The 25,569-nt window shown below is 39.8% G+C and overlaps 2 protein-coding genes across 3 annotated transcripts; both read left to right on the top strand.

Annotated features, from left to right (window-relative positions):
• The first annotated feature begins 1,765 nt into the window (after positions 1 to 1,765).
• Positions 1,766 to 5,616, top strand: LOC116263261 (uncharacterized). Its single transcript, XM_031642924.2, has one exon. It carries the CDS (start codon positions 1,870 to 1,872, stop codon positions 4,672 to 4,674), a length of 2,805 nt encoding a protein of 934 aa, XP_031498784.1. The 5' UTR covers positions 1,766 to 1,869; the 3' UTR covers positions 4,675 to 5,616.
• Positions 5,617 to 16,920: 11,304 nt separating this feature from the next.
• LOC116262458 (uncharacterized) lies at positions 16,921 to 25,281 on the top strand. 2 transcript variants are annotated; one of them, XM_031641863.2, is made up of 9 exons: positions 16,926 to 17,964; positions 19,580 to 19,783; positions 19,926 to 20,162; positions 21,729 to 21,795; positions 21,875 to 22,102; positions 22,181 to 22,272; positions 23,353 to 23,535; positions 23,893 to 24,029; positions 24,572 to 25,281. In XM_031641863.2, the coding sequence occupies exons 1-9, from the start codon at positions 17,482 to 17,484 to the stop codon at positions 24,813 to 24,815; spliced, it is 1,875 nt and encodes a 624-aa protein (XP_031497723.1). In that variant the 5' UTR covers positions 16,926 to 17,481; the 3' UTR covers positions 24,816 to 25,281. The 2 variants fall into 2 exon arrangements, with proteins under 2 accessions (XP_031497724.1, XP_031497723.1); XM_031641864.2 differs by lacking the exons at positions 23,893 to 24,029; positions 24,572 to 25,281 and having other exon boundaries at positions 16,921 to 17,964; positions 22,181 to 22,276; positions 23,353 to 23,519.
• The last annotated feature ends 288 nt before the right edge of the window (positions 25,282 to 25,569 follow it).

Below are 25,569 nucleotides of genomic sequence, written 5' to 3'. Positions count from 1 at the left end.
TAAGTTTGAACGATCCTAGTCGATTTGGTGATATAATGCTTGTAGAGTTGCTTATGAGATGTTGAACCTTTACCTTCTCTATTGAACTCTTTTACCAAATCCTTAATTTGAAAAACATGAGTTTTCATATCTTTCAATCTGACATAATTTGACAACGAGAATATCATTCCAGAAAAAATGGCTGCTCACGGTAATTAGGTGAACATCGTTTGTAGCAGTTTGAACACTTGATCCCTAATATTCCATCCGAGATGCCAAGATGCGATTGCCCTTTTCTTTCTTTTGAGTCACAAGAGTCTATCTAGTGCTGCTTCCACCATAGCCGCCTCTTTTTTTTTTTTTTTCGGGATAAAAAATGAGAAAGTTGTACAAACAATCATATTTTCTTATTATGACTTGCCTCCATAATCATCTTGTTCATATTACCCAATCTTGGCCAGCTTCCATTGATTACTTGATCAGTAGAATATTGCATTCAGAATGAACTCTTCCTGGTTAATAAATATCTGGGAATGAATTCAGAAACTAAATGGGAGAATCGGAACATGCCGTGATCAAAATGTTCCATATAGCGATTCTGTTTCATCGCCTATAAATGCATAAACTAAGGCCCGCTGAAGATGAAACTTACTTATCTCAAGTAATGTTAATTGTGATGCATTAATAATATAGAGTGTGATTCAGTGGGATCTCTTTACATCTCTTCTTGAGAAGGAATGCCCAACTTTTTTTTTAGTTTCTTCCTCCTTTTCATTTGCAGAAATCCTTCTGCTCAAGTAATTCTTCTGTTTTGATTTCGTAATTGTTTCTGTTGTTACAATTTTTGTGATTTGGTCAATAAAAGTGTTCCGGAACTGCGATTCTTCTCTCACCCAATTTTCTCCGAAGACCATTGTAGATGTTATCTACATTGCTTGAATTGTTCAAAAATGTGACACACAGTAATTTTCTAACTGAACTTGAAATGAAATAAGAAGTTGATTAAAAGTAAAGATGTTGTATTTTCATTAAATTTCATTGGGTGAACTAATATTAGCTTCAACGTTTTAGCAGGTCCTTAGAAATACAATTTAATATTTGTTTAGTTCAATCTAAACATGTTTATTATATTATTTAATAACTAATCGAATAAACAAATGTCTGATAAATCCAGCTTTATTGAGAAAGATTGTAATTGACAGCATACAATAAATATTCAAGAAAACTATAGGTGTATCACAAGAACAACATGCACAAAATTAATTCCTAACACATTATTTATCAACGAAAGAAACTGATATTGAAACTCTAACTACCGAAGCAAGGACTGATCAACGATGAAAATGCATAAAATATTATTTGGTGTCAATTGAAACATGAAAATATTTGTTTACTTGTAAAGTCTCAACTTGAAGAAGGATGAATTGAAAGGTTGGTCCAATTTCGGTGCCACCAAATGAATTCAATTATCTTCTCGATAAGATTCACTAGAAAAGGAAGAATCTTCACGAATGTATTCAATGTAATAAACTTCACACGCTTAAACTAATCAAATATGCATAATTGATGCGTGAAACTTATAAAACTCCTATATAGAAGTAAAATTGTTAGGCAAAATCCATCGGAAGAAACTTCACTATATCTACAAAACTAGTAGTTGAACTACTTCCAAATACATCGTTTTAGTGCAGATATGATTTTTTTTTAATTAAATATGGAAAAATGGGAGGGGAATGTGGGTTGGAGGTTAGTAATGACTGATTTGTGATCGATTTGGTTTTGGTTCATGTAAGATCCGGCGAGACGGAAGGCTGCAGAAACTCCATTGCAATTTGCTTCTTCCCTCTCTGCCGTCCTTCTAAGAGAAGCGGGAAACGGAAGCGGCGTCGGATGGAGTTCTCGGCGGGCTGGAAATCCATCTGGACAGTTGGCTCCGTCTACCCGGCGCCTCTCTTCCTCTCCGGCGACTCGGCCAAAGCCCTAGGTCCCCTCATCTTCGGTCCCGCCGCCCCTCCCTCGACTCTCCTTCCGGCTTTGGGAACACCACCGACGAGTTATGACCCTCCCTCCGCCTCCGAACTCCGCGATTCCATCGTCAACTTTCACCGGAGCTTCGACCAGTTCGTCCCGTTACCTGTCCTATCCTCCATTGCCCATGAGGATGATGAGCTCAGCCGCCGGTTTTCGGAACGCTTCTCTCCCGGCAACGCCCTCCAGAAACTAGAGTGCAGGAACGGTGACTTCTTGCTTCTTTTCCCCGTAGGCTACAACTCTGACTCTATAGGTGCCGTTATCTTCTCCGGCGATGCCTGGAAGGATGCCCGGGAAAGGCTTCAGGCAGAGAAGAAAGGAAGCTTCTTCAGATTGTCTCCGGGATTGGGCCACCGGATTCTTCGGATATCGGCGCAGTCTAGGGTTTCTCATCCCATGTCGTCACAAGTATGCGTTCCTGCTACTGAAGGCTTTCTCCTAGCCTGTACTTCTTACTCAGCTTACTGGTACAGGGTCGATATCAAGCATGGCAGGCCTGCTTTAGTTCATCTGGTGTTCGCGACGTTTCGAACCCACATTTCTCATGCTTGCTGGAGTCCTCACCTGCCTGAAGAGAGCGCAATCATCTTAGCTAATGGAGAATTGCGTTTATTTGACCTGAGTTCATATGTTGGGTCTCTAAAACTGCCACTCAGGGCTCATGGTAGAGCAATCGCGAAAAATTTGGGTCGTTTTGGGTCTGATGACTCTGAAGAAGAGTGGTGGAGTTGTGATTTCTCTTGGCATCCGCGGATTTTTATCGTCGCTTGTGGCAATGTGGTGCTTTTGGTCGATTCTAGAGGCGCGGATGCAATAGCGAGCGTTGTTGCAAATATCGAAGTCTGCGATTCGTTTAGACTTCATTCGCTCGAAAACGATCGTTTCGTTTCGTGCTGCAAGTCTAGCTTTAATCATTTTCAGTTCGTTGTTGCTTCCAATTATTATTTGCTTCTTTATGACACACGGCAGCCATTAACGCCCCTTCTGCAATGGGACCATTGCGTTCACAGTCCCCGTCACACTGAGATTCATAAGTTGCGTGATCTAAGGCCATCGAATGGTGAGTTTAAGTGGGCTTCTGATTCGGGGTTTGTGATATTGGTGGGTTCTTTTAGATATAGCGAGTTCAGTATCTTCTGCTATGGACCTCATCCTGATGCTCATCCGCCATTAGATTCCCCAAGTCTGGTATATGCTTGGGAGCTACCATCAGAGCTGAAATTGTCAGGAAAGGACTGTTCTTGCCGCGTATGTATCACTGAGAAGGAAATTGGGTTCCCCATGAAGTCTTCTGATGAAGAAACGAAATTATCAGGGTTCTGCATGGTCACCAGTGAAGAACATTTGCCCTTGAGGAATCAATATGGTTCAGATAGACTTCCAGACGATAGGTCTGGGGGATTTGGCTTGATGAAGTTGTTCTCATCTGGGAAACTTGAATACCAAAGTTGTAGGGCTGCTTATAGCTTTTCTTGTCTGAAAAAAGGAGCTACTGCCGATTCAGACAATTTGTTTGTGGAGATGGAGGTCGAGGAAGAAGAAATACAGGAAGAAGAAATACATCCAAGGTTCAGATGCTTTGATCTCCGTTATCTCCTTCACTATCTTAATGGCGGTTCAGACCTTATTGATGCTCTTCGGATGCAAAAGCTCGCCTCAGATGAAGTACTGAAGGATTGCACAATGCTTTCTTACGCGAAAACGTCCAAGGAATTAGTAAGTAGCCTGTTAGACAATGCTGGAGTTAAGATGATTGGTTCGCCTCTAATTAAAGATTCCATTAATAAGGTGACCATCCCTAGCAGTATATTTGAAGTAGCCTGTGGAATGCTGTGGACAGGTGTCTCGTTAGACCTATTGAAATTTGCATTCTTCAGGGATTCAGACCTGCAAACTAGCCAAGAGAGTAGCGTGCATTTTCTGGACGTCCCTTCATCTGTTATCCAGTTCCCACCATTCTTTTTGAGGTTACCAGCAAAGAGAGGTGAGATTTTCCAACGCGGCACGCCAAAGAACCATGCTCTTGTTGGTCCAGTGCTTCCTCTCCCCATTTTACTTTCTCTTCAACACATGGGCAGTGACGAACGTAATTGTGCTTCAGAAGACAAATTGAATGATTATACTGCTGAAATGAAAGTGCATAATCAGTGTCAGGAGCTCCTCAAGGCTTGTGAGAGTCATGTATCATCTGAACCTTCCCACAGGCCGGTCGAACCTGCTGTTTCCCTTTCCAATGATAACGATGAATATTTTGCTTCTCAGGAAGTAGAACGTGAGGATCTATTGGTTTTCCATAAGCCCCAAGCTGATTGTAAGTTGAACAACGTATGCTCTGAAAGCTTTCGTGAGAATGGCAATCATGCTTCCACTGCGTCTGCATCTACATCACCAAGTAGTGTTGGCAAAAAATTTGATGTTGGCAAAAAATTTGATGTTCTTATTTCTCGTGTGCATGGAAAGTCCGCTGCCTTGGATGGTGGGGAGAAGGATCTTCTGGATCAGTTCGATGATTTATGCCCTGTTAAGTTGAGTTTCAGTGCTTCTAAATTAGATGTTACACCGGCGGAGGCGAAGACATATAAATGCTTGATAAGACAGTTTTCTCAATGGCAAGGAAAGTTTGACCCGTATAAAAAGCATGCACCTTGGAAGATGGATAAATAAGATCAGTATTGGTTTATGACCTGTTGTTTATCATGATGTCCATGGAATTATCAGGTCAGGTACATATGATGATATGCGGAGCATAAAGCCGTGGCTTCTTTTTGGGACCTAAATGGTTAGTTTGCAGTTGCAGAAACATTTACAACCCGCAGGGTGAGCTAGCATTATGTAGGAAACCTGGTTTTATCATCAAAACTGGTTTGAGCAAACTTGTGTTGATGCTAAAACCAGGCATCCTACATGGTTTTAGTTAGCACCAACAGACCAGGCTGTTTTGAAGCTTGATCTACCCACTAAATATCATTGTTACAGAGCAAAGATATTCTTTTGCATACTACGCCTGCTCATTAAAGGGAAAGCTTTCCATTCTTTCTACACGGCGATTGGCTTTAAGCCTTTCATAGTTGTGGCGATAATTGGAATAGGCAAGTTCCCCGTTCAGTTTTTGGAACGGCAGCTGGCCATGGAATGACATGGGAACTTGACAATATGAATGGATAAAATTTGCAGCCTCATTTATGTTGTGACAAAGCCCATGAGCGGATAGAGGAAGTAGAACCATCGGTTTAAGATTAACAAAACTTGTATCTATTGAAGGTAATTGAGTATCATTTGTTTCGAATTACTGAGGATAGATCTCCCACCCTTCGAGGGAGATATTATAGCCCAATGATCCTCAGTCAGGAGTCCGAAAGTGAGGCTTCTTTACAGCTTTCACAAAAATTGCTGCCAACAGGGTTTTCCTTCGGGGCGGAAAGGATTGGATATGCTGTCAGGGGTTCGCTGCTTTCTGTTGCATTCAATCTGATCTTCGACCGAATTTGTATGTATTTAGCTGATCTGGGTCCATGACACCAGAGCAAGACCGCTTGGATATGTTTTTTATTCGGGATTCAGATTTCACGTCACGGTCCACATTATATAAGGGCTTTGTTTTGGTTATGTAGATTCTTTAGATCACCGTCTGCTGATCTCAGCTCACAGGATTTGATGCCCTACTGGGGAGAAGCTGAAATCCACTGTTTGTTCAAACTGTGGATTTCTGCCATTTTCCGAGAGGAAACGAACGTAGCCTTGGAGATTTTTCCAGTAGCCTCGCTGAGGATTATAGTGTCCTTAATTCCTTTTAGTTTCCCCCTAAATTAGCAGCACAGAAGTAGAATTGCATGAGCTATTTGCATTACCCTCACTTTTAGTCCCTTTTTAGTTCAGAAAGAGAATGGCAGGTAACTACTTGCCTATGAAGCTGCCATAGGTTTGAGGATGCAGAGATAATTGCTGAGTCTTGCTTATACGGTTGGAATTGGAGCTCATCTGGCTGATCATAATTTGACGTCCTTGGCTGCTTGAAGCTCGTCATGTATGATAGCAAAAATCACAATTACAGTAGCTCTGACTGCTCGTTAAGTACAGAAAATGCATTAGAGATTTCCTACTCAAACACGGTGGAGGAGGACGTCAGAGACAGACTTTGTTGGTACCCCTCTTTCGCAAGAATGTCCTTACACCTTCGTGGTTTTATCCCACTGATCTTTCTGATAAGTTCTCCTTCCTCTTCCTACAGACGACCCTGATTATTGGCAAAACTTCAAGCTAAAACATATATGATTCAGAAGTTCCAACAGCAATATTTGACGTCTTTCGAGTTACCATGTCGAAATTTTGGTTGTCCGACTATTTCTGTGGAGACTTCTCAAAGACTTCTCTCTCTTTCCTTTCCTTTCCCTTTCATTCCTCCCTTTTCTTCCCTTTCCCTCCATCCAAACAAAATATAAGAGAATGCCAGAGATAAAGATGAGCATTTCATAAATTGAAGTTGCCACATATAATGGCGTTAGCAGAAGCCAAAAGGAAATCTGTAAAGTTAATGCTGCAATTGTTAACTCCTTGATTTGTCCCTTGATTTTAGGCTGAGGATAGATATAAAAGCTCTCTAAATAAAGCACTTAAATACCATCAATTCTAAGGTCGTTAGTGGCCTATTATATTTTTCAACATTTATTACTCAACGAACTTCAAACTCTAATATATGCAGCAAAAGTTTCGATGGTTCCAATCTTCACCAAGCAATTGGCGCCAGCTGCTAAAGTTACGCTATGCAAATGAATTCCAATTGGTTCTGGTTGTGCGTGTACCAGAAATAGAGAGGAGAGAGCAGGACTCTAAGTCCTTATAAAGGCATGAGAAATGCACTTTGGTTTTGTCCATGTCCTCCATATGTTTGGAAGCACTATCGTTGCACACACATCGTTTTGCAGACAGACTTCATAACAATATTGCAACTTTCCATTAGAAAACACTGCCTTCATCCATTTCATGGGTTCTAAACTTTGTGAGCGAGTGAAGAAAGTCAGAAGTTACTATATGGCCTTGTGTTCAGGCAGTTAGTATTTATTTATAATTCTCGAGACATCAACTTTTTGAATTGCAAAGGAGAAAGTGAGCATCAATATGCAAGTTGAAGCATAGTGAAAGCATCATTCCAGGTCACTGAAAAACAAGTTTGGTATCCTATAAAGAAGATAGAAGGGTGGGGGCTTTGACCCTCTTGTTGGGTGGTAAGGTAAAATACTTGTCCTACTCACCTAACAATGTGTCTTCATCCTCAAGCAAGTATCCAAGGTCATTACTTTGTAGAATTTACTTTCAGTGTTTGCAGTTGATCCGTAGCCCTACAGTTTGCTGCCATGGTCGTGAACTTTCTCGCGGTGTCATCTTCTTAAGCATTGAAGGTCCGAGGTCACCGGGAAATTTCTATATTGATTGGTTCCTTGCCAAGATAAAAAAAAAGTACTTTAGAGCATCTGAGTTCCTGTCACTCCTTTTGGTTTCATGATCCTTGCCCTCATAACTCTTCCATACCTCAACATTTTTCAATGATTTTGTAACAGAATCTACAAACAAAACCTGACTGCAAGTAGCGTTGTCATTGATCAGGTTTATATCAATTCTGCCGCGTATCATTAATGCTCTGGTCGGAAAGAATAAATTGCAAGCCTGAACTATTACGTATACACGGTTACATATAAAGTTCGCGGATCGGTCAGATATTCAATGCAAATTATATCTTAAACCTTCCCACATACTTATGACCTAAGTAGCACAGGTACTTAGTATGGGCACAGGTACGGGTACAGAATTACTGGTGTGAATATGGCAATTTTTAAAATTGTAGATATGAGGACAAAATATACATACTCAGTATGACCATCAATATGCATGTTAATTTTTTTAGAAATATAAGCATAAAATTTTTTTCTGTACCCAGTACACCATGTTACTTAGTTTCTATTGATTTGTTTCAAATTAAATGGTATGTGAGGTAGAACTGTAGTTGGATATATTCGATTACTGTCTACACACCCAGTATGAATCTGTTTATCTGGATTTGATAAAAAGGGTTTGGGTTCTATTATCAAACGAATTTGAATTTGGTATGCAGTTTCATAACCGAATCTGAATCTGAATCAAAATCTGATATGACGGGGATCTGATAATGATCTGAACTGATTACATATAAGTATCGGAATCTTATGTCAGTTAGAGATCTGGACTCAGGTTTTCTAAAAGATGGGGTCCCCAACTTGAATCTGTATAGTTTATTAGTCGAATCTGGTAAAGGCTAGAACATCAAGTAAATACTTGACACGCGGCCCCTGTATCTACAGGGGCCCTTCGAAGATTGGCGTTCTAATCGGTAGAACCCAGAAGTCTATGCATGATTTTTCAGAAAAGTATCTGCTATATATTTCAAAGTTTATACAGTTCAAGGAATGGTTGGCATCAAATCTTTTCTTATCACAATAACTCAAAGCAATGAATTTTCTATAAAGAAATGCCATGAAAAGGCATGTAGTTGAGGGACTTTAGCTGCCAGTTTGATTTTGGGAGGACCACCTCTCAATTAATATTACATTATAGTACTGTATCTACCTAATAAAAGGTGGGACATCTGTAATTGTTTGATCTCATGGTAGTGTATAAATATAATAAAGATGGGAAGTTAAACCATCCCTTTTCTTATTGAAAAAGAAAAAAAAGATGTGATGTGATTATAATATGAAGGGAAAAGGGGAAAAGAAAAAGGGTGTGGTGGACCCTAAATCATCTACGAAAGTGTTGAATTTTGTGCCGGAAAGTGGTAAGGTGGTTTCTTTTGAAGGGCCACTGCGTTTTGAATTTGAATGGTAGGCATGCAGAAGGTAGACTGCCGGTCCGCCGGATTTTCCCGGCGGCCAAGTGTGTGCCGGTGCTAAAAGTGTCAACCGCCACTGGGTGGCCTGATCTGCTCTTGAAGTGGATTCGTCGAGAGATCAGAGTACACAATCTTTCCTCATTTGTACAATAATTATCATAACTATTACGTGTTTTTAGTGGGTAACTAAAGCCTTGTTCCAAGCGCATAAAGCTAGGGGTGAACGGAATCGGAAAGTTCTGTTTGAAATTAAATATTCTAACTCTATAGATGCGATATTCGTGGCACAAAGACCTACAAAGGGGCGAAGAGAACTTTATCTGAATATGCAGGAAAGATTTGATAACCTTTAAAACTCGATAAAATCTCTAAATTCTGTTGTGTTTCTTTGTCCCTGCAAAACTCCTGCTTGCCTTTCTAACTGAGATAAACTATGTCCTCCCTTCAGACTCGGTATAATCCCAAATTCTGATACACCAATCCTCTGCCTTGCGGTCAAACTGAGGCTAAGCAAACTCGAAGAAATCATAGCTTGATCACTGTAGTTATATTCAGTGAACTTTCACAATCCTGCTCATTTCAAGAAAATTTCTCGAATGCAGTATGATGAAAATGGCGAAATCTTGATACCACATCGGTAACCTTCAAATAAGACCCCATTCAAAGTACCTGTTCTTGGCCGACATGGTGGATTTCTCCCTCACTTAAGCACTAAAATTGTGGGCATCCATCCTGCAACTAGAACATGCCATGTCCCGGAAGTCATTAGTGGTGCATGCCCACGACCCCATGTAAGTGGACTTGTGGTGGCAGGCACCCATTTTCAGGGCATCACGACCTCGTAGTCAATTTTCAATTTTGCAATAGTTTCTTTTCCCGAGAGAAGAACCACTCGTGGAGTAGGTGACCTGGCCATGGTGGCTGATTGAATCTGTCATATTAATGAATAGACCTAAGCAAATAAAGCCTCCATATTGTAATCTTTCTCCAATTGAAAGTAGGTCAAAAGCAAGTGCGCCCTGAGGGTCCTATTGTTGGTTGCTCATTAGATTCTCCTGAGTGTTATTTGTCTCTGTCATATGAGATAACTTGAGAATGACACCAAGAAGAAGGTGCAGTATCTTTTTACGGGACACTAACTCAGCCCTAAACTATATGAAGCAAGAGGTAGGGCTGCATACGAACCGAATCAAGCTTGAGCTCGACTTGACTTAGAAAACTCAAGCTTCAGCTCAGCTCAAACTCGAGTCGAGCTCCATAAAACAGGCTGGAGCTTGACTCAACAATACAGGCTCAAGCTCGACTTGTTTAACTCATTTTTGTTTAGTTTGTTTCATTTCTTTTAACTTGTTAACTTTTTAGCTTGTTTAGTTGCTACTTATTTAACTATTCTCTCGTTATATTTCAACATTAAGTATAAAATCGAGCAGAGTCTAGTTTAAACGAGTCAGGTTCTTACAACTCAAACTCGACTCATTTAGCATTTTGAGCATACATTTGAACTCAAGCTCAACTCGATTATAAATAAGCCAATTTTGAAAAGCGAGTTCTGACCGGGTTGAAGTAGCTTGACTCATTATTCAAGCCTAGCAAAAGGGGTAGAGCAAGGAGGTTTGGCTCCTCTCAAAGTGGTGGATGGTAACCCTCTAACTCCCTTGAAAAGAGGGGAAAAAAAAAAAAGTAGAGACAAGCTTTTGACTGGATGCAACTCTAAATCAAGTCCTCATACGATCTAGCTCCCATAAGGAAAATTGCGACAAAGAACACATGCAAGTGATTTTTGAGCGTGTGAGGAGAACATACAATACTTAATTTTTCATCAATGTTTATGCATGAATTGTTCCAGTTGGAGAAGAAACAATGATCTTACTCTAGGTAGTATTGGTCAGTTGAGATCTCAGCAATAGCATCTCGGGTCCGGATCCTCTCCATTGACGACATGGGCAGGCAGTGACTACTCGACGACCGCACCACTGAGAAAAATTGGAAGCATCTCCTTTGCTTCTTCCACAACGTGATGAGTGCAACATGCATGTTCCTTTGAAAATTTGAGCTAAAGCAAATGAAAGGAGGGCGTATGCTTTGATGGATTTGATATGTAAAGGAGGAAGAAGCTCCATTGAATTTTTGTTTGATTCGGTAGCGAAAGTTCAACCCCAAGAAATAGACTGACCACCAACTCTCAACAGTTAATCTTCTTCTTCTTCTTCTTCTTTTCTTTTCTTTTGAGGCTGTCACTTCAATCTCGGGGATGACTTCAACCGTCATGTTTTCCCTTTTCTCTAACATTATCTTTGACAGAGAACACACAAAATTTTCTTTGTTCATCGTCGTTTCGTTTATAGAAGCGGGACAAAAACAAAAGTGCCGCAAAATGTGCAGGAATTGTCAGTGTAGCAGGAAACCAAAAGTATTTTCCCACGGAAATCGGGGATCCTGTTTTGATTCCCTTGTTCTTGCTGCTTTGTTGCTGTTCTCTGTTTGATAGCCAATGATGGGGGAGCGTAGAACATGCGGGTCGGCTTTGGCTCCTTCTTTTTCTTCTATGGGGCAACTTGACATTCTACGCTTGAGCTGGATCCATCTGGTTCTGTTTAACCAGGTTCAGATCCAAGCAGATGAATGGTTGGACCCGGTTCACATGCTGCAATATATGAATCCGCATATCAATATGTATCTGAATAGTATGTATTCAAACCGTTTGTATATTTGATGTGCTTTACTTGGTTTCTTGTCAATTGTCCACCTTGGGCATGGGTCCCAGACTCTCGGTGAACTTGCAGTACTTGGATACGAATCTGCTTATTACTTGGATCCGAACTTTATTTCATGGATCTAATCTGCTCGCTGCTTGGATCCTAGTCCTTATCAGAGCAATAGTGTCAGTTCTTTATTGGATCCCAGTCTAGCATCCAACACAAAATTTAAAAGAGTTGATGATACTGATATAAAAGTTGAAGTATTAACACTATAATCTAAAAATACCGAAAACATAAACATTGATATAGAAGTTGAAATATAGTAAGAGTATGGTTCTGAAACACATTAAACTGGTAATGGGGGTAATTTTGGCTCTTGCCAAAGGCATTTTAGTCATTTCAAACACCGGAACATACAAATTAACCTACAACTTTGCTTTGCTTTGCTTCTCTTTTTGAAAAAATTGCTTACTATTTTGCAAAGCGACGGAATCATCGTCATCTCTTTAACTAAAAGAGTTGGGCTTGAGGACGGCGACGCCATGGGCATGGCTCTGCGGCGCCCTTTTCTTAAAGGCCCCATACAAGGCAAGGCAAATAAAGTAAAAGCAAAAAGTAAAAGCCAAGGGAGAAAGAGCACGAAACCTAATAAAGCAGGTCGCTCAGCACTTCCACTAAGATACCTCCAGAAGCGTCGAGACAATCTGCCCACACAGATCAATCTGTGCCCTTCTACGGCGACCAGAGAAACGCCAAGGATCTGATTTACTAAAACCTCCCCAATTTGATCGGCCGCAGACGTCTTCTTCCTCCGGCCCCCAGCGTTCGTCTTTTTTCCTTGCCCTTTTCCCTTCCCCTTCCCCTTCGCTGCAGCCATATGAGGTACTCTTTTGGCCTTCGCATCCCAACGATTCCATCCTCCATCTGCCATCTAATAAAAACGTCACGTCCGCTACTCTTTCCCTGATTCGATTTCTAAAAACGTCCCCTCCGCTTCTTCTCAGGAAGAAAGAGAAAGCCAAGGACCAGGAGACCACCTTGACGGGAACAGTCGGGACCCGCTTCCACTCATTCATTTACACAATAACAGCCAAGGACATTTGATTCTATAGCAAAAGAGGACAATAGAAAGATAGAAATTAATTATTGGAAACTTGGAAACGAGGACGGCTGAAAGAAAGAATCGGAATATGAGATGATATACTATCAAGATTAGGTTTGCATTAATTTTGTCAGAAAAAACGTTATAGACCATTAATTAGCATCTCTCTTAATGCATAATAATAATTCTTTTAAAATTGAAAAAAAAATATTTTAAAAATCACCAATGGAGGTCGAAAGTTAATGATATAATTGTTCAATATGGGCATTAATTTAGACCCACATTAACTTCTAATGCCATAGTCATGGTATACGTATGATCCTTAAAAATAGGCAGTTTTTTGGATTTGTTTCTTGAAGGTTGACAACTTATAAAGTTTTTCCGTTGGTTAAAAAATTAGGATCGAAGTATGATTTTATGTATAGGCATTGCAAACACCAAATAATTTCCCAACCATACTCTTCTTCCAAAAGATGTGAATAGAAATTTGAGTCAAAAAATTGGACGCAAAAGAATATGTAAATTAGAGTTCATCCTTCGAGTTGACAGTTTGTTTTTTGAAGACTTTCAGGATTGATTGGTTTGTGATTAGATCTGAGTTACTTTCCATTTGGTCGAGATTGACGTTTGAATCTTGGTGACACATCCTTGGCCTTTCATTTGCTATTTGAGTTAACTAATTTTGCTCGACATGACTTGCATTATATGATGCGATTGTTGATTGTTAAGGGCCTGAGCCACATGCGAGCATGTGTGGGCAATTGTCCACACAGTCTATAAATAATCTCTTATTTATATATCAACTATTTAATTATCTCAGTCCGAGTGTTTTATCAGTCATCATTAAATTATGTTTATATATATATATATATATATATATATATGCATGGTATCTTTCCAAAATGGTGGTTGTTTGTGGAAGTACTCGATTTGATGATGAATTATGCAATTAATTGGTCACAAATTGGAATTCAATGTAGATTGCATGGCTGGAGCGTACCTGTCAGCGTCTCCAATGAGACGCATGAGAGAGAAAGACTACATTTTAAAAATGAGAAGGATTTGGTAATGTAAATTAGTACATATGATACAGAAACGGAGCCACTTGCAGTGAGCTGGAAGGCAGGTAAGAGTTTGTTTATTTCGTGGGCATGAAAAAATTTCAGCCATGGATGAGAGATTCTCCAGCCAATAACTTGTACTGAAATAACAGCAACTTCTATAGTTATAAGATAGTGAAAAATCTTAATTCAGAACCACAAAAGCCTAAGAAAGAAGTGTTAAAATCCTGTTTAAATCCGGGTTTTAAGTAAGTCAAACTGTTAAAAATGATTTGGGGATAAAATCGCCCTTTATTTTATCATAACGGCTTGGGTCCGCTCTTCTATGTCAACCACTTTTGAGTCTAACACACTCTGCCTCCGCCTTCCATTTTGTCAACTATTTTGGCATTCAACTCTCATCAGAGAGACAAGTGTGGGCAAGCACACACACTCACAAAAAGTGTTTATTTTTATATCAAAACTCTATGGCGGTTTTTCGTTTACATATGAGAGTTCCTTCAAAATTTAAAATGATATGACTAGTGCAGCCAAAATTTTTTGGTCTGCCCACGCCAATGTGACATATGTTTCTTGAAACAAAGACTTTGGAAAATATACTCTTTCTAGAGTGAGAAAGAGAGACCATAAAATAGAAATACATAACAAAATTTGAAAACATGACGTCACTTAATTACAAGAACAAACTGAAAAAACAAAAATAAAACAAAAATAATAAGATTAAATATACAATACAACTGCACAATAAAACAAAATAAAAAGGGTGGGGAGATAGTGGATAGACAGAGCGACACAATCACCCAGTCTCAAACGGAGGACGGCATCGTATCCAAATAGTAAAATAAACACCCCCTGTACAAGACGAGCTACAGAATCTGACAATTAAAAGGTACCCCTAAAGATTCTGTTGTTGTGCTTATCCTAAATGCGCCATCAAGAGGAAATGAGTCATAATTTCTAAATACGACTCCAAGAACTCCAAGAAACAGTCAGGTGAAGAGAAGGATAAAAGAGAAAAAAAAAAATGAAAGGTGAGTTTGAAAGACTAACAAAAAGGGAAGGCCAAACAAAGTAGAAAATACTAAAGAAGTAAAAAGATAGATGTGAAACTGAATTGCAATAAAAGAAAAGAGATATTGATTAGCTAAATTAGTAGAGAGGAAGAAATTTAGAGTCATTTTATTTTATTATGACCAAGATTCCCAAACTGCTAAAGTAAAAATAAAGAAAGGGATACGTAGAATGAATGGGGGCAGCTGACAGCAAGAGGATAAAGAGGCTGACAGCTTGAGTTGGGAGAGAAGAGAGAGAAGACGCTTTCATGTATTTTAAACAGATGAAAGTGCAAGTATTTTCCGTCGTCTCCTGCGTTGCGTAGCCTGCAACTCGACTGACTTATGGGGATGCGTGCTACAATGATACCAGTTTCCCTCCTCCGCCTTCCCCTGCCTCTGCGCAGTGTTACCCCCAACTCTTTCCTCTCTGACGCTTATGATGTCAGTTGACCGTGTTCTCTCCTGCTCTTCTCTCATCCTTCCCACCAACTTACTGCACACAGATGCGTAGCAGCGGGTGGTACAGTCTCACATTAATGTCCAAGTTGAATTGTTCTTAACAACTCTCTCTGAGTTCCTCTTTGGTCTCGGCGACTCCCGCATTTACTGCGGTAAAACTTCACCGCTCGTGCTCTTCACTTTTTGCAGGTAATCGAAGATTACGGTTACGCAGACACTGAAAAGGAAAAAGAAAACGCCTCGTGAGTCGTGATTCTTCACACTTGGCTGTTAAGGTAAAAAGCTAAACGCTCCCCGGATTTATGGCTATTCATCGTATGGGCAGTCGCAGATTTGATTCCCCATCAAGTGATTTACCATTTACCAACCTGTGATCTTCACAAATATGGCGTTTGAGGATTCGTGAAGTTCTTTCCTTGAACACTTCGTCTTCTTGAAAGGCGAGGCGAACTGAACTTAAGTTCAGAGAGAAAAGCACGAGAGCAAGATTTCCATCGACGTGAAAGATTTCCGTCGCCACCAAGTTGGCTGCAATTCTTTAAATCACTTGTCGAGACTTTAAAAGGCCGGAAACTCTCTTTATGGGAACCATGGCAGGTGGTCCACGATCGACCACCATGCTCGTGTTTATCTGCGTCATTTTCAGCTCTCGTCATCGTCATAAATTAGGTGACTCCAGAAGAAAGCCAAGCAGGGAAGGGAAGAAAAAAGTTTCTTTCTTTTTTTAATAATAGAAGAGTTACTTTAGAAACCAGACACCTGACCACTTGCTAGTCATTTGCAATTGGACTAACTCCTTGAGTTCCAAAGACTTGCTTTTGATACATAGGCAAGTCAAGTGTCGGTATATGGTTGTTATTTTATTTCATTTGTTCTCCCTAACATTAGATTCTTGATTCTTTTTTTTGTATAAAATTTAGTTCAAAGCTCTATCGATGACTTGGTGTATGTATAGGGGTGAACACAAGCTTAATCAAACCCAACTTCAATTAGCTCGAGCTCGGCTTGACTAATGAAACCTCGAGCTAGACTCGCTCGAGTTCCAGAATAGTTTGACGGAAGCAGTTGAGCTCGATTCGACAAACTCGTTTGAATAGAATTGACATTCATCGTTACTTGTTGAGCTCAAGTTCAACTCGATTAAAGCTCGACAAACTCGTAAACTCGTTTGAATATATTGACTTGATTAAAGTTCGACAAACTCGATTTAGGCTCGAGCTCAACTCGATAGTTATGTGTTAAGCTTAAATTTGAATGATGAACTCGAGCTTGACTCGTTAAGCAATTGACTCAGATTAAGCAATTGACTCAGATCAACTAGTTCATTAGTTGAGCTTTAACGAGTCGAGCTGTGTAAGTACAATCACACATTAAAACATAATGCCCATGAAAATTGACATTTGAACGAAAAAGGCCCATGAAAATTGACATTTGAACGAAAAAGTGAACTTTGGCAAAAAGAATAAAAAACGTATTTCTTGACTACAAACAATGTGGGGACATGTTCGGTATAAAGGACATTGTGTGAACCTACTGCGTAGATTCCTCCGGCCCAAGGTCAACGATTTCGAATAGGGACTTGGAAGTCGTTTCTGGGGCAAAGGGAGGGCACGATAGGCTATTAAATTTAGAAAGCCACTTACCGTCTTTAAAAGAAAATCGAGGTACAATATTGTCAATTCGAACAAAATCGCCGGACTACAAATCTTCTCTGCTCGCCTCTGCAAAAACGAGATTGTGCGCAGCATATTGTTTTTCCTGTAACAGAGGGAGTGGAAATGGATAGCTGTTTTCGGAGTTTTCCCGCTGCCGGTATCCTCCTCCGTCGACCTTCTCCGTGAGTGCGCATCTGAATTCCGGTCGGTAGGAGAAGCAGTTATTTATGGTGCGTGCCTTCTTCTGGAAAGCAGGTGGCAATTCCAGACGAAAAAATTGCAAAGAATCCTGCCGGGAAGGTCGCGTGAAGCTTCGTGCCTGCTTCCTCGGTCTAAGTCATTATCTGGAGTGACACAAGGAATTCGGCCGTTCGACCTGGCTGTAAGGATTTTTTTTTTTCCTTTGTCCGGAGGAGCAGATCCAGCTTCAGGCCGCGGAGAGGAGAACTTCAGCCGGAAATCTAGCCGGAGTGATCTTCTACTTCCTGCACTGTCGCTGGCGACGCTGAAGAGGAGGAATACTGCGTGGAGAACTTGGCCGAGCTACCTCCTCCGCTCGTCGCGGAGGTGGAATTAGGGAAATGACGGGGAACGAGAGCGTGCTTTTCCGTTCACTCGTGGAGAAGGCAGACCGGAAGTTTGCTAAGGTTAGGGATTTGCCGGCTCACGGTCGGGACCGGTGCGACGCGTACTTTCGCAAGGTTTTCAAGGTCTACACGAAGCTGTGGCGGTTCCAACAGGAGAACCGAGCGACGCTTGTTGAGGCCGGGCTGAAACGGTGGGAGATCGGTGAGATAGCGTCTCGGATCGGCCAGCTCTATTATCAACAGTACCTCCGTACGAGCGAGACGCGATTCCTGCTCGAGTCGTTCGTCTTCTACGAGGCGATCCTGAAGCGGGAGTATTTCAAGGGGTGTTACGGCAACCTTGACCTCGCGCTCAAGGAGTTGCGATTTCTGGCAAGGTTTCTGGTCGTTTGTTTGTTTCTGAATCGGGTGGAGTTGGTTGAGCACCTCTCTGATCTCTTGAAGGCGAGGGTGGAAGAATGCAGGAAGAAGTTTGAGGTCAGTTCCTGTAACGTATTAAATTTGAGCTAGCTCTTTAATTCCTTAGTTGAAATTCTCATATATATATATATATGTTTCCTTTTTTGGTTGATCGTGGTTCTCCTTTTGCTTTGCGGGTTCACATTTTTTCTTATATCGGGCGAGGTACTTGTTCTGCACATATGGACGGGACACTTTCCAGTATGTTGGATATTTGCGAAGCCTACCATCCATAACAGCCATAAAGTATAAGTAGAGTTCTTTTTTTTTTCTGGTATATCAGGAAGGCATCTCGATGTCCGACGAGTTTTGCTTCTTAGAAGTATATCACGGTCTTTTATGGTTCTTTCGCGGCCTGTTTTTTGTTGGGATGCACTTGGCGCCTCAGTGCTATTTTATTAGCAAGAAAGAGAACAATTCATAATGTAAAGCATAATTCTTATTTCATCTTATTCATTTCACCACTTGTAATATTCACTGAAATGATGCGCAAGCGGACTATTACGAATGGTTTTGTTTTCCTGTCTACCAATGATTGACCGCAGGTTGAAAAGGGTTGTTTCATTTTTTAAAGTAATTTTAGTTGTATAGGACAGTTAGGGAGTCCATAGGCCGTTGCCATTCCACCCATGTAGATGTAAGGCCCTTTGAGTGTACTCTCCTTGCCCGTACGTGTAAGAATGCTCGGCATCATTTTACTTTAGCACCTTGAACTAACAACTTAGGCACATGCTTGCAGCCGTTGTGCATGGTGACTTTGTCCAGCTTAGTATGAAAACGTCCTGTTAGTTGAAACCATAATTGGCTTGGTTCGACCATTCTCTTGCACTAAGAAATTGTTCAGATTTGGCTGAAGTTGCCCAAGTTGCCTGGGCGGCCACATTGTTTAACAGGCCTAACTCCTAAATGAGTCGATGATCAATTATCATCCTCAAAGCAGTGCAGGCCCGCCAGCTGCTGCCACTGCTATAATGAAACACAGAAGTTCTCAAAGTGGTTCTAATATGACTTGACTTCGTCTACTGTCCCTCTGCAAGCTGCTTGCTATCACAAACTTTGCATATTAATTGTTCACCCACCAATGACTTGAGGTTCCTAGATGTACAGAAGTTGAGCAGGAAAAACAAGCTGATCAGAAACACAAGGGTTACATTTGCTGAGGTGATTTGCCAAGGGAACTTGGTTATAGTTGAACCACTGGTAAATAGGATATGTCATCAACATATTACTTAAGGTAGACTTGCCTAATGCTTGTGATTCTATGGAGGAGCTGGAAAAAAGACAAAAAAAGAACAACTTGGGACCATGATGATTAAGATCTTTGTATTCTTCATAGTGACCCTGAAGGAGGACTTCACATAATTGAGTCTAGGTGACATATCCAGACTGCTTTCTGACACTTATTTCTAAAATGGAAATCCAGAATATTGAAATCAATCCATCATATGAAGTTCTCAATTTGTCTTTATCACTTATTTCATGATTAAGTCATTTTGCAGAACATAAAGGTACCTTTTTCTTTTTAATATTTTTTATCAAACTACCCCTTGCCTTAGCTTCCCTTTCTTGACTTTGCGATTTATTGATATAGCCTTTCCTATTGTTAAAATAATTTTTGAATTTTATTGGCCAGGATAGACATTTTAAGGAATGGAAGCGAGTGGTTCAAGAAATTGTCAGGTTTCTGAAAGCTGATGCAGCATGTATGGATGCCAGGCCCTTGAGATATCATGAACATGCAGCTCCTGATCTAAGTTTCGGCCATTTGTCTAATTTTCAGTTGGGAAAGGCTCTGAAACTACAAGATGCATTGTTAACTAGTTATCATCCTAATGAGGTAACCATAAGAGTGAATGGAAAAGTTGTTCTATGTTATCTGTCGACAATTTATTTTTATCTTTCCAAGCTTTTATAACCAAAAAAGCTGTCATGTAGAAGGTTGTCTGGCACTTAGCATGCATCATTATTTCCACTTCCAGGTGAAGTTTACAGAGCTTACTCTGGACACTTTCAGAATGCTGCAGTGTCTGGAATGGAAGCCTAGTGAATCCTTTTTCCAGACACATTCTCTAGAATTGTGTGAGAATGGTGTCTCTGGTGATCTTACTGCAGCAGCTAGTCGTGTGAACCTCGTTGATGATGGCTTGGATTCAGCTTTGCCTGCAGGCCCCAGAAAAGCGGTTCTTTATCGTCCATCAGTAACGAATTTAATTGCGGTAAGCTTTAAATTCTTAAATACATTCATAGTAGATCTATCTGGATGTAGTTCTGAAGTGCACAAAATTACGGCTTGTGTAATTGCTTATTTTGCACCTGCAAATCTAGTGTTTTTAAGCAAAAATAAATTAAGCTAGGTTCTCAATGAATCAAATCTGTCCAAACTGCTAATCAAGGCTATATGTTTTCCTTCGCTAGCTACTAATAGGTGACTTGTAGTGTGAACTAATTCTAAATCTTTTGCAGTTACTACCTGAGTTCTGTTGTTGGATACTTCAAGCTTTAAAAGATCAAACTTTTCTCTGAGTATACTTTCTTTTAACAAAGTCTTTGTTACTTTGGGTGCAAATTAAGAAAAATACCATTTTAGTCATCGATCATATAAGCAATTAAGACTCTTGCAGTGTAGAAATGGTTCACTGGAATTGCAGAAGTTCAAAACCAACCATCTTTTTCTTTAAGAGGCACTAAACCATTCTGTAATATAAATGCCATAGGTGCTGTTAATTTCATTTGGAACTTGAGTCCTTTGCTGCTGTTGATTTTTCCAAACATATGTATTTCTTTACATGCATAGAACATCATACAGTAAAATTAATGGGAACATAAACAAATAAATAGAAAAAATGGGCTGAATAAGGCATAAGAAGGCAAATATGAGAAGTTGTAAGATCCATTTAGGCCTCTCAACTGTACCAAGAAGCAATAACTTGGTGACCGCTAGATCAAGTTACAGCATATTTTTGTTCCTGATATCAGTTATCAGTTACGTGAATGTGGAGCATGAAAGAGTGGTAGTGTTTCCTAATTCTTTCATTTTCCTGTTGCGCTTTTTGTTGTCCTAGCTCGGATGCAACTGATTCCTCTTCTGGCACTTGGCATATCATTTAATGTTTTCTCCTTTTTGCCTTTCCTTGCTATTGCCTTGTTCTTGTTTAGTTAGCCATAGAATGCATAACCACTTTTTAATGTGTGATATTGGGATCCCATTTTTCAAAGAGAATTGTAGAAGCCTTTATTGTTCCTTAAGGTGACAATCTTTTCTTGGATTTTGTTTGCCTTCATTTCATATTTCATTGGGGCATGTCTTGTGTACAACTCAAACCCTATCCTCTGTGGACAATATTGGTCTCAACACTTCCTCAACAAGGTTTTTCTTCATAGTTTGTTGAAAGATGTTTTTTTTCTTGAGGAATTATCAGAAAGATCTTGAAAGTTCTAAAACTTGAGAAATGTAAAGAGCAACAAGAAAGTTATTACTTATAAAGATTTCAACAGGTAAAAAAAGGTTTGAACAAGAGAGAAAGAAAGAGAAAAAGCACATGCTATCTAGGGAATAATATCTTGAGACAATGTTGCAATATTTTTTAGTCTGATGATATTTCCAAGATTGGGGTGATATTTCGTCAATATTATCAGCTAACCTTCAAAATAGTGACAGTATCATAATATTTTCAAGTTTCAACATACTGGAACTCTTTGTGATTGTTTCATCTAAAGGAAGGTGATCTGGGAAAAAAATTGTCATACATTGCATGCTTATTTCATAGTTCATTCTTGAGCAGGTGATTGCTACAATATGCGAGGAACTCCCCGCAGATGGCATTTTCCTTTTGTATATTTCAGCACCAGGTTAGACTTTATCATCTATTGCAGTTTCTTCAGGTCTGCTTAGAACTTCCAAGAATCTGATGAGATTATCATTCTTCAGGGAAGGTCAATCAAAGCCCCACATCATCACCTTGTGTGAACTCTTTCAGACATGTAAAAGTGGGTCGTCAAGCTGTTGATTACTTTTCAAAGTCAGGTCCCGTTTCTCAAACAAGTACAGCAAACTGCCATAAAGACAACCATTCACATTCTCATCCTATGAATAAAAGGATAGAAGACACCAAGGACTATCTAGGTGGCTTTCTGTGGCTTGGTCCTCGTGGAAGAGGTACTTGGTGCTTATAATTCAGGCATATAAATTGGGGAAATCCATCGTTTGACCTAAAACAGGTGACATTTCTTTCAGGTTTGAACAACTTGTATCCTGGTGATATAATTCCTTTTACAAGGAGACCCCTCTTCCTAATCATTGATAGTGACAACAGCGATGCATTCAAGGCAGGTTTGTCCAACCTTGTCTCTGGTCTGGTTGATATTTTGCTTGATATAAGGTTTCTGTAGGGTGTCACCTTGATACTGCCTATTTTGCTTTTGTGGTGTAAGGCTATCTCTGACAATGTAAACTGGGGATTTTTACGTAGGTAAATGATCTCTGGTGGACAACCTGATTGTGGGCCAATACAATTGAAAAACCATGTTCTTTGTTGTAAACTTCCTTCACGTGTTGGTTGAATGTAAAAGTATCTAATATTAATCAGTCTTTTTTAGGTTATGCAAGTCATGGTGCACTGTAGGATTTCTTTGAGGGACTTAAAAACTAAAAAAGTTTCCTTCTGGTAGGCTCAGTTAGTCCTTTGCTGCTGGAAGTTGACTCCCCTTTGTCTTCGTAAAAATTGTATTGGATTAAATTTCTTCTTTAATCATGTTCTTCATCATAGTGGTCATGGAGAATGACGGAACCTAAATGGTTTCCTGAAATCGAACTTTAGGCAACTAGTGTCATGAATTATGCTTGAACTTCATTTGAGTGGAAGCAAGAACCTACGACTCATAGAGTGTCCTGGCTCATGTTTTAGACTTGTGCCCTCCTAGGTAGTTTAGTGAGAATCCCAAAGGGTGAACAATTCAATACAGCAAGATAGAAATACTCAATCTTGGACAAAATACCATTTAATCATGGGGGTCTATTTGTAAGTGGTATTTTAGTAAGAATTAGAGGTAGCTTCTTTTTCATCAGATTGATAAATCTTCTCAGTTCTTTCTTTGGGATAGCAACATTTGCTTGATTATTACTCAAAGAATTACATGGAGTTTTAGTTTGCACTTATCTCTAACTTAATAACGCCTGATCCATTGTGCCATTAAAAATGTTGTTGTTTCCATTTCTAATGATCTACTGAAGTGTCTTTACTCTTTAGGTGTCTATGTAGCACTGGTAAGCTTTTTTTAAATTTTTCAGATGTGGGGGAAGGAGAGGCTTGCTTTTCTTTCCATTTTTTTGGTTCATTTGTAACTTTAGCTTCTATTTTTCATTCTGGTTTGTATACCTTTTTTTGACTTTTTCCTTTTTCTTTCCAGGCAATACATGGTGCAGAAAGAGGTGAGGCTGCTGCTTTGCTCCTCTCTCCTGGGAAATCAACATTCCTTGCGTCATCAGCAATTGATTCGACACATGATGGAAGCCAGTTCACTTTTTTCCTGACTTCTCCATTACAAGCATTTTGTCAGCTAGTTGGTCTCTGTGCTGCTAGCATTGATGTGGTATGTTCAGGAGGTCATTTTTGTTTTTCTTTCTTTTCGGCAGTCTGAAATTTGAAGGAAACACAAGTACGACTAGATCAGAGGCCAACAATGTACAAAAATCTTGTTGAAGAAACAAGAATGTGTACAAGTTTGACCTTTTCTGAGTCTGATAACAATCAAATAAAATGGAGAATAATATCCCTACATGTGCAACAGTTTACACAAAAAAGTTAATATGGCTCCAGAAGTATTCAGGATGTTGTACTCTGGCAATCTTTTTTCACTTCATCTTACATGACATTGCCAATTGCCAAGCTTATACATATGACAATCTCTTTGTCACTTAGCCTAACATATGCCACATAAATGCTTCAGGATATGTACAGCAGGGCAGAGAACATCTTTTCCTCATTATTATCTCAATGGGAGACAATATTGTGTACATCTGACTGCCTAGATCATGTCTGGGTGCGGGTTTTAGGCGATCCATTTCTGAGACAGCTGATCCTAAGGTACGTGTTAATATGTTCCTCGTTTTCTTGTTGTGGCTTGTGAACAATACCATGCATTAGATCTCAAACATGGCATGTGGTTAATTATATTTGAATGATTTTTTTGTTTTGTTTTCTGATACAGTTTTAGTTTCTATTAAAATGGAGAAATAACAGGAGTCTAAATGTGGTAGTTTCAAATAAGACAATTGTAGCCTTTTCGATTTAAAATTTTCTTTTTTATTATGACTCTGGAAGTGAGAAATCTATTTAAACAAGGATATGTCACATGGTTGAGCATCAAGAAAACTGGAAGTTGTTTATATCCATATAAGCATACAAAAGTCATAAAAACTTGTTGTATCCTCCACCCTTAGGAGTTAAGGTAATCCTTCAAGGAGTGGGTAAAAGTAAAACAAGAGATGGTTGATCCTCTCAAGTTCTGATGTTTGTGAAGAGGTCACAGACCAATGCTACTAGCTTCTTTGGGCGAACAGCGTACTAGTTACGAACAGCAGATATTCTTGCACTTCTGAGATTTTGTTTTCTGCTATTCTTTTCAGGTTCATCTTCTGTAGATCGGCTCTCTCTTTGTTTGTTTTATCACACAACAATAGCCAATGTTTACCAACTTGCCTGCCCCGGCTTCCAGATCGCCTTTCACCTTCCTCTGCGATCATACAGTCAAGCATACACAGGCTGGCCAACAGTTTGAGGGCTGTTAGCTACTTTACTTTTACCAACATTGTTAATCATGTGCCCTCAGGCTCTACTTTCGAGTTGTCTGAAATTCAAGAAGTGGGTTGAAAGCTCAGCGGCCACAAAAAGGAAGACCTTTTTTTTTTCTCTTCCCTCCTGGAGGATTCCTCACAAGTTTTCAGGCATGCGGGACTGCTAAAGGGCCTAAACTGCTATTGTTGCAGGGTTCTTATGCTGTGGTAGTGTGAGATAATTTGTCCTGCGGTAGTCCAAAACTGCTTCCACAGGCTTGGATTCTCGCACTCTGTAAAGTTGGTGTATCTTTCCGAACGTGGTTGTATCATCATTCCTGAGCCGGAGTTCCTCTTGTTAATTTATTCTTTTTGATGTATAATTTGATTATTACTGGCTGAGTCCTGTAAGAAGATGCAGCTCGGTTCAACTCCATCCGAGTAGTGGAATATCATAGTTGCTCATTCTTTTTCCTTTTCTTTTCCTATTTTCCTATGAACTTGTTCATCTATACATTTTGGCTGTGTCTGAACTTTGTAGAGTTTAATTTGGTTTGACGAAAGGAATCTCTCTCTCTCTCTCTCTCTCTCTCTCTCTTTCTCAAGCGCTTGTGCATGAAACTACCTACTAGCGCGAAAGGGAACCCTAGAGGACAAACCGTCCTGGTATTCTGGTGCATTAAGCAAAAGATACTAATGTTTTCTACTCTTTCTTTCTCAATCTTATTCCTCTTTTTGTCTTTTCATTATTCAACTCTATCGAGCATCAACCTTCGTGAAATGGTCACTTGTATATGTGGAAAACGTTCTATGCGGGTTCCAAAGGGCTTATGGACATCGATGTTTGGGAG

This window comes from Nymphaea colorata, chromosome 10, assembly GCF_008831285.2.
Source record: "Nymphaea colorata isolate Beijing-Zhang1983 chromosome 10, ASM883128v2, whole genome shotgun sequence".
NCBI classification, from domain to species: Eukaryota; Viridiplantae; Streptophyta; class Magnoliopsida; order Nymphaeales; family Nymphaeaceae; genus Nymphaea; species Nymphaea colorata.
The sequence above is the reverse complement of the archived record's forward strand: the minus strand, read 5'-3'. Positions and strand labels throughout refer to the sequence as shown.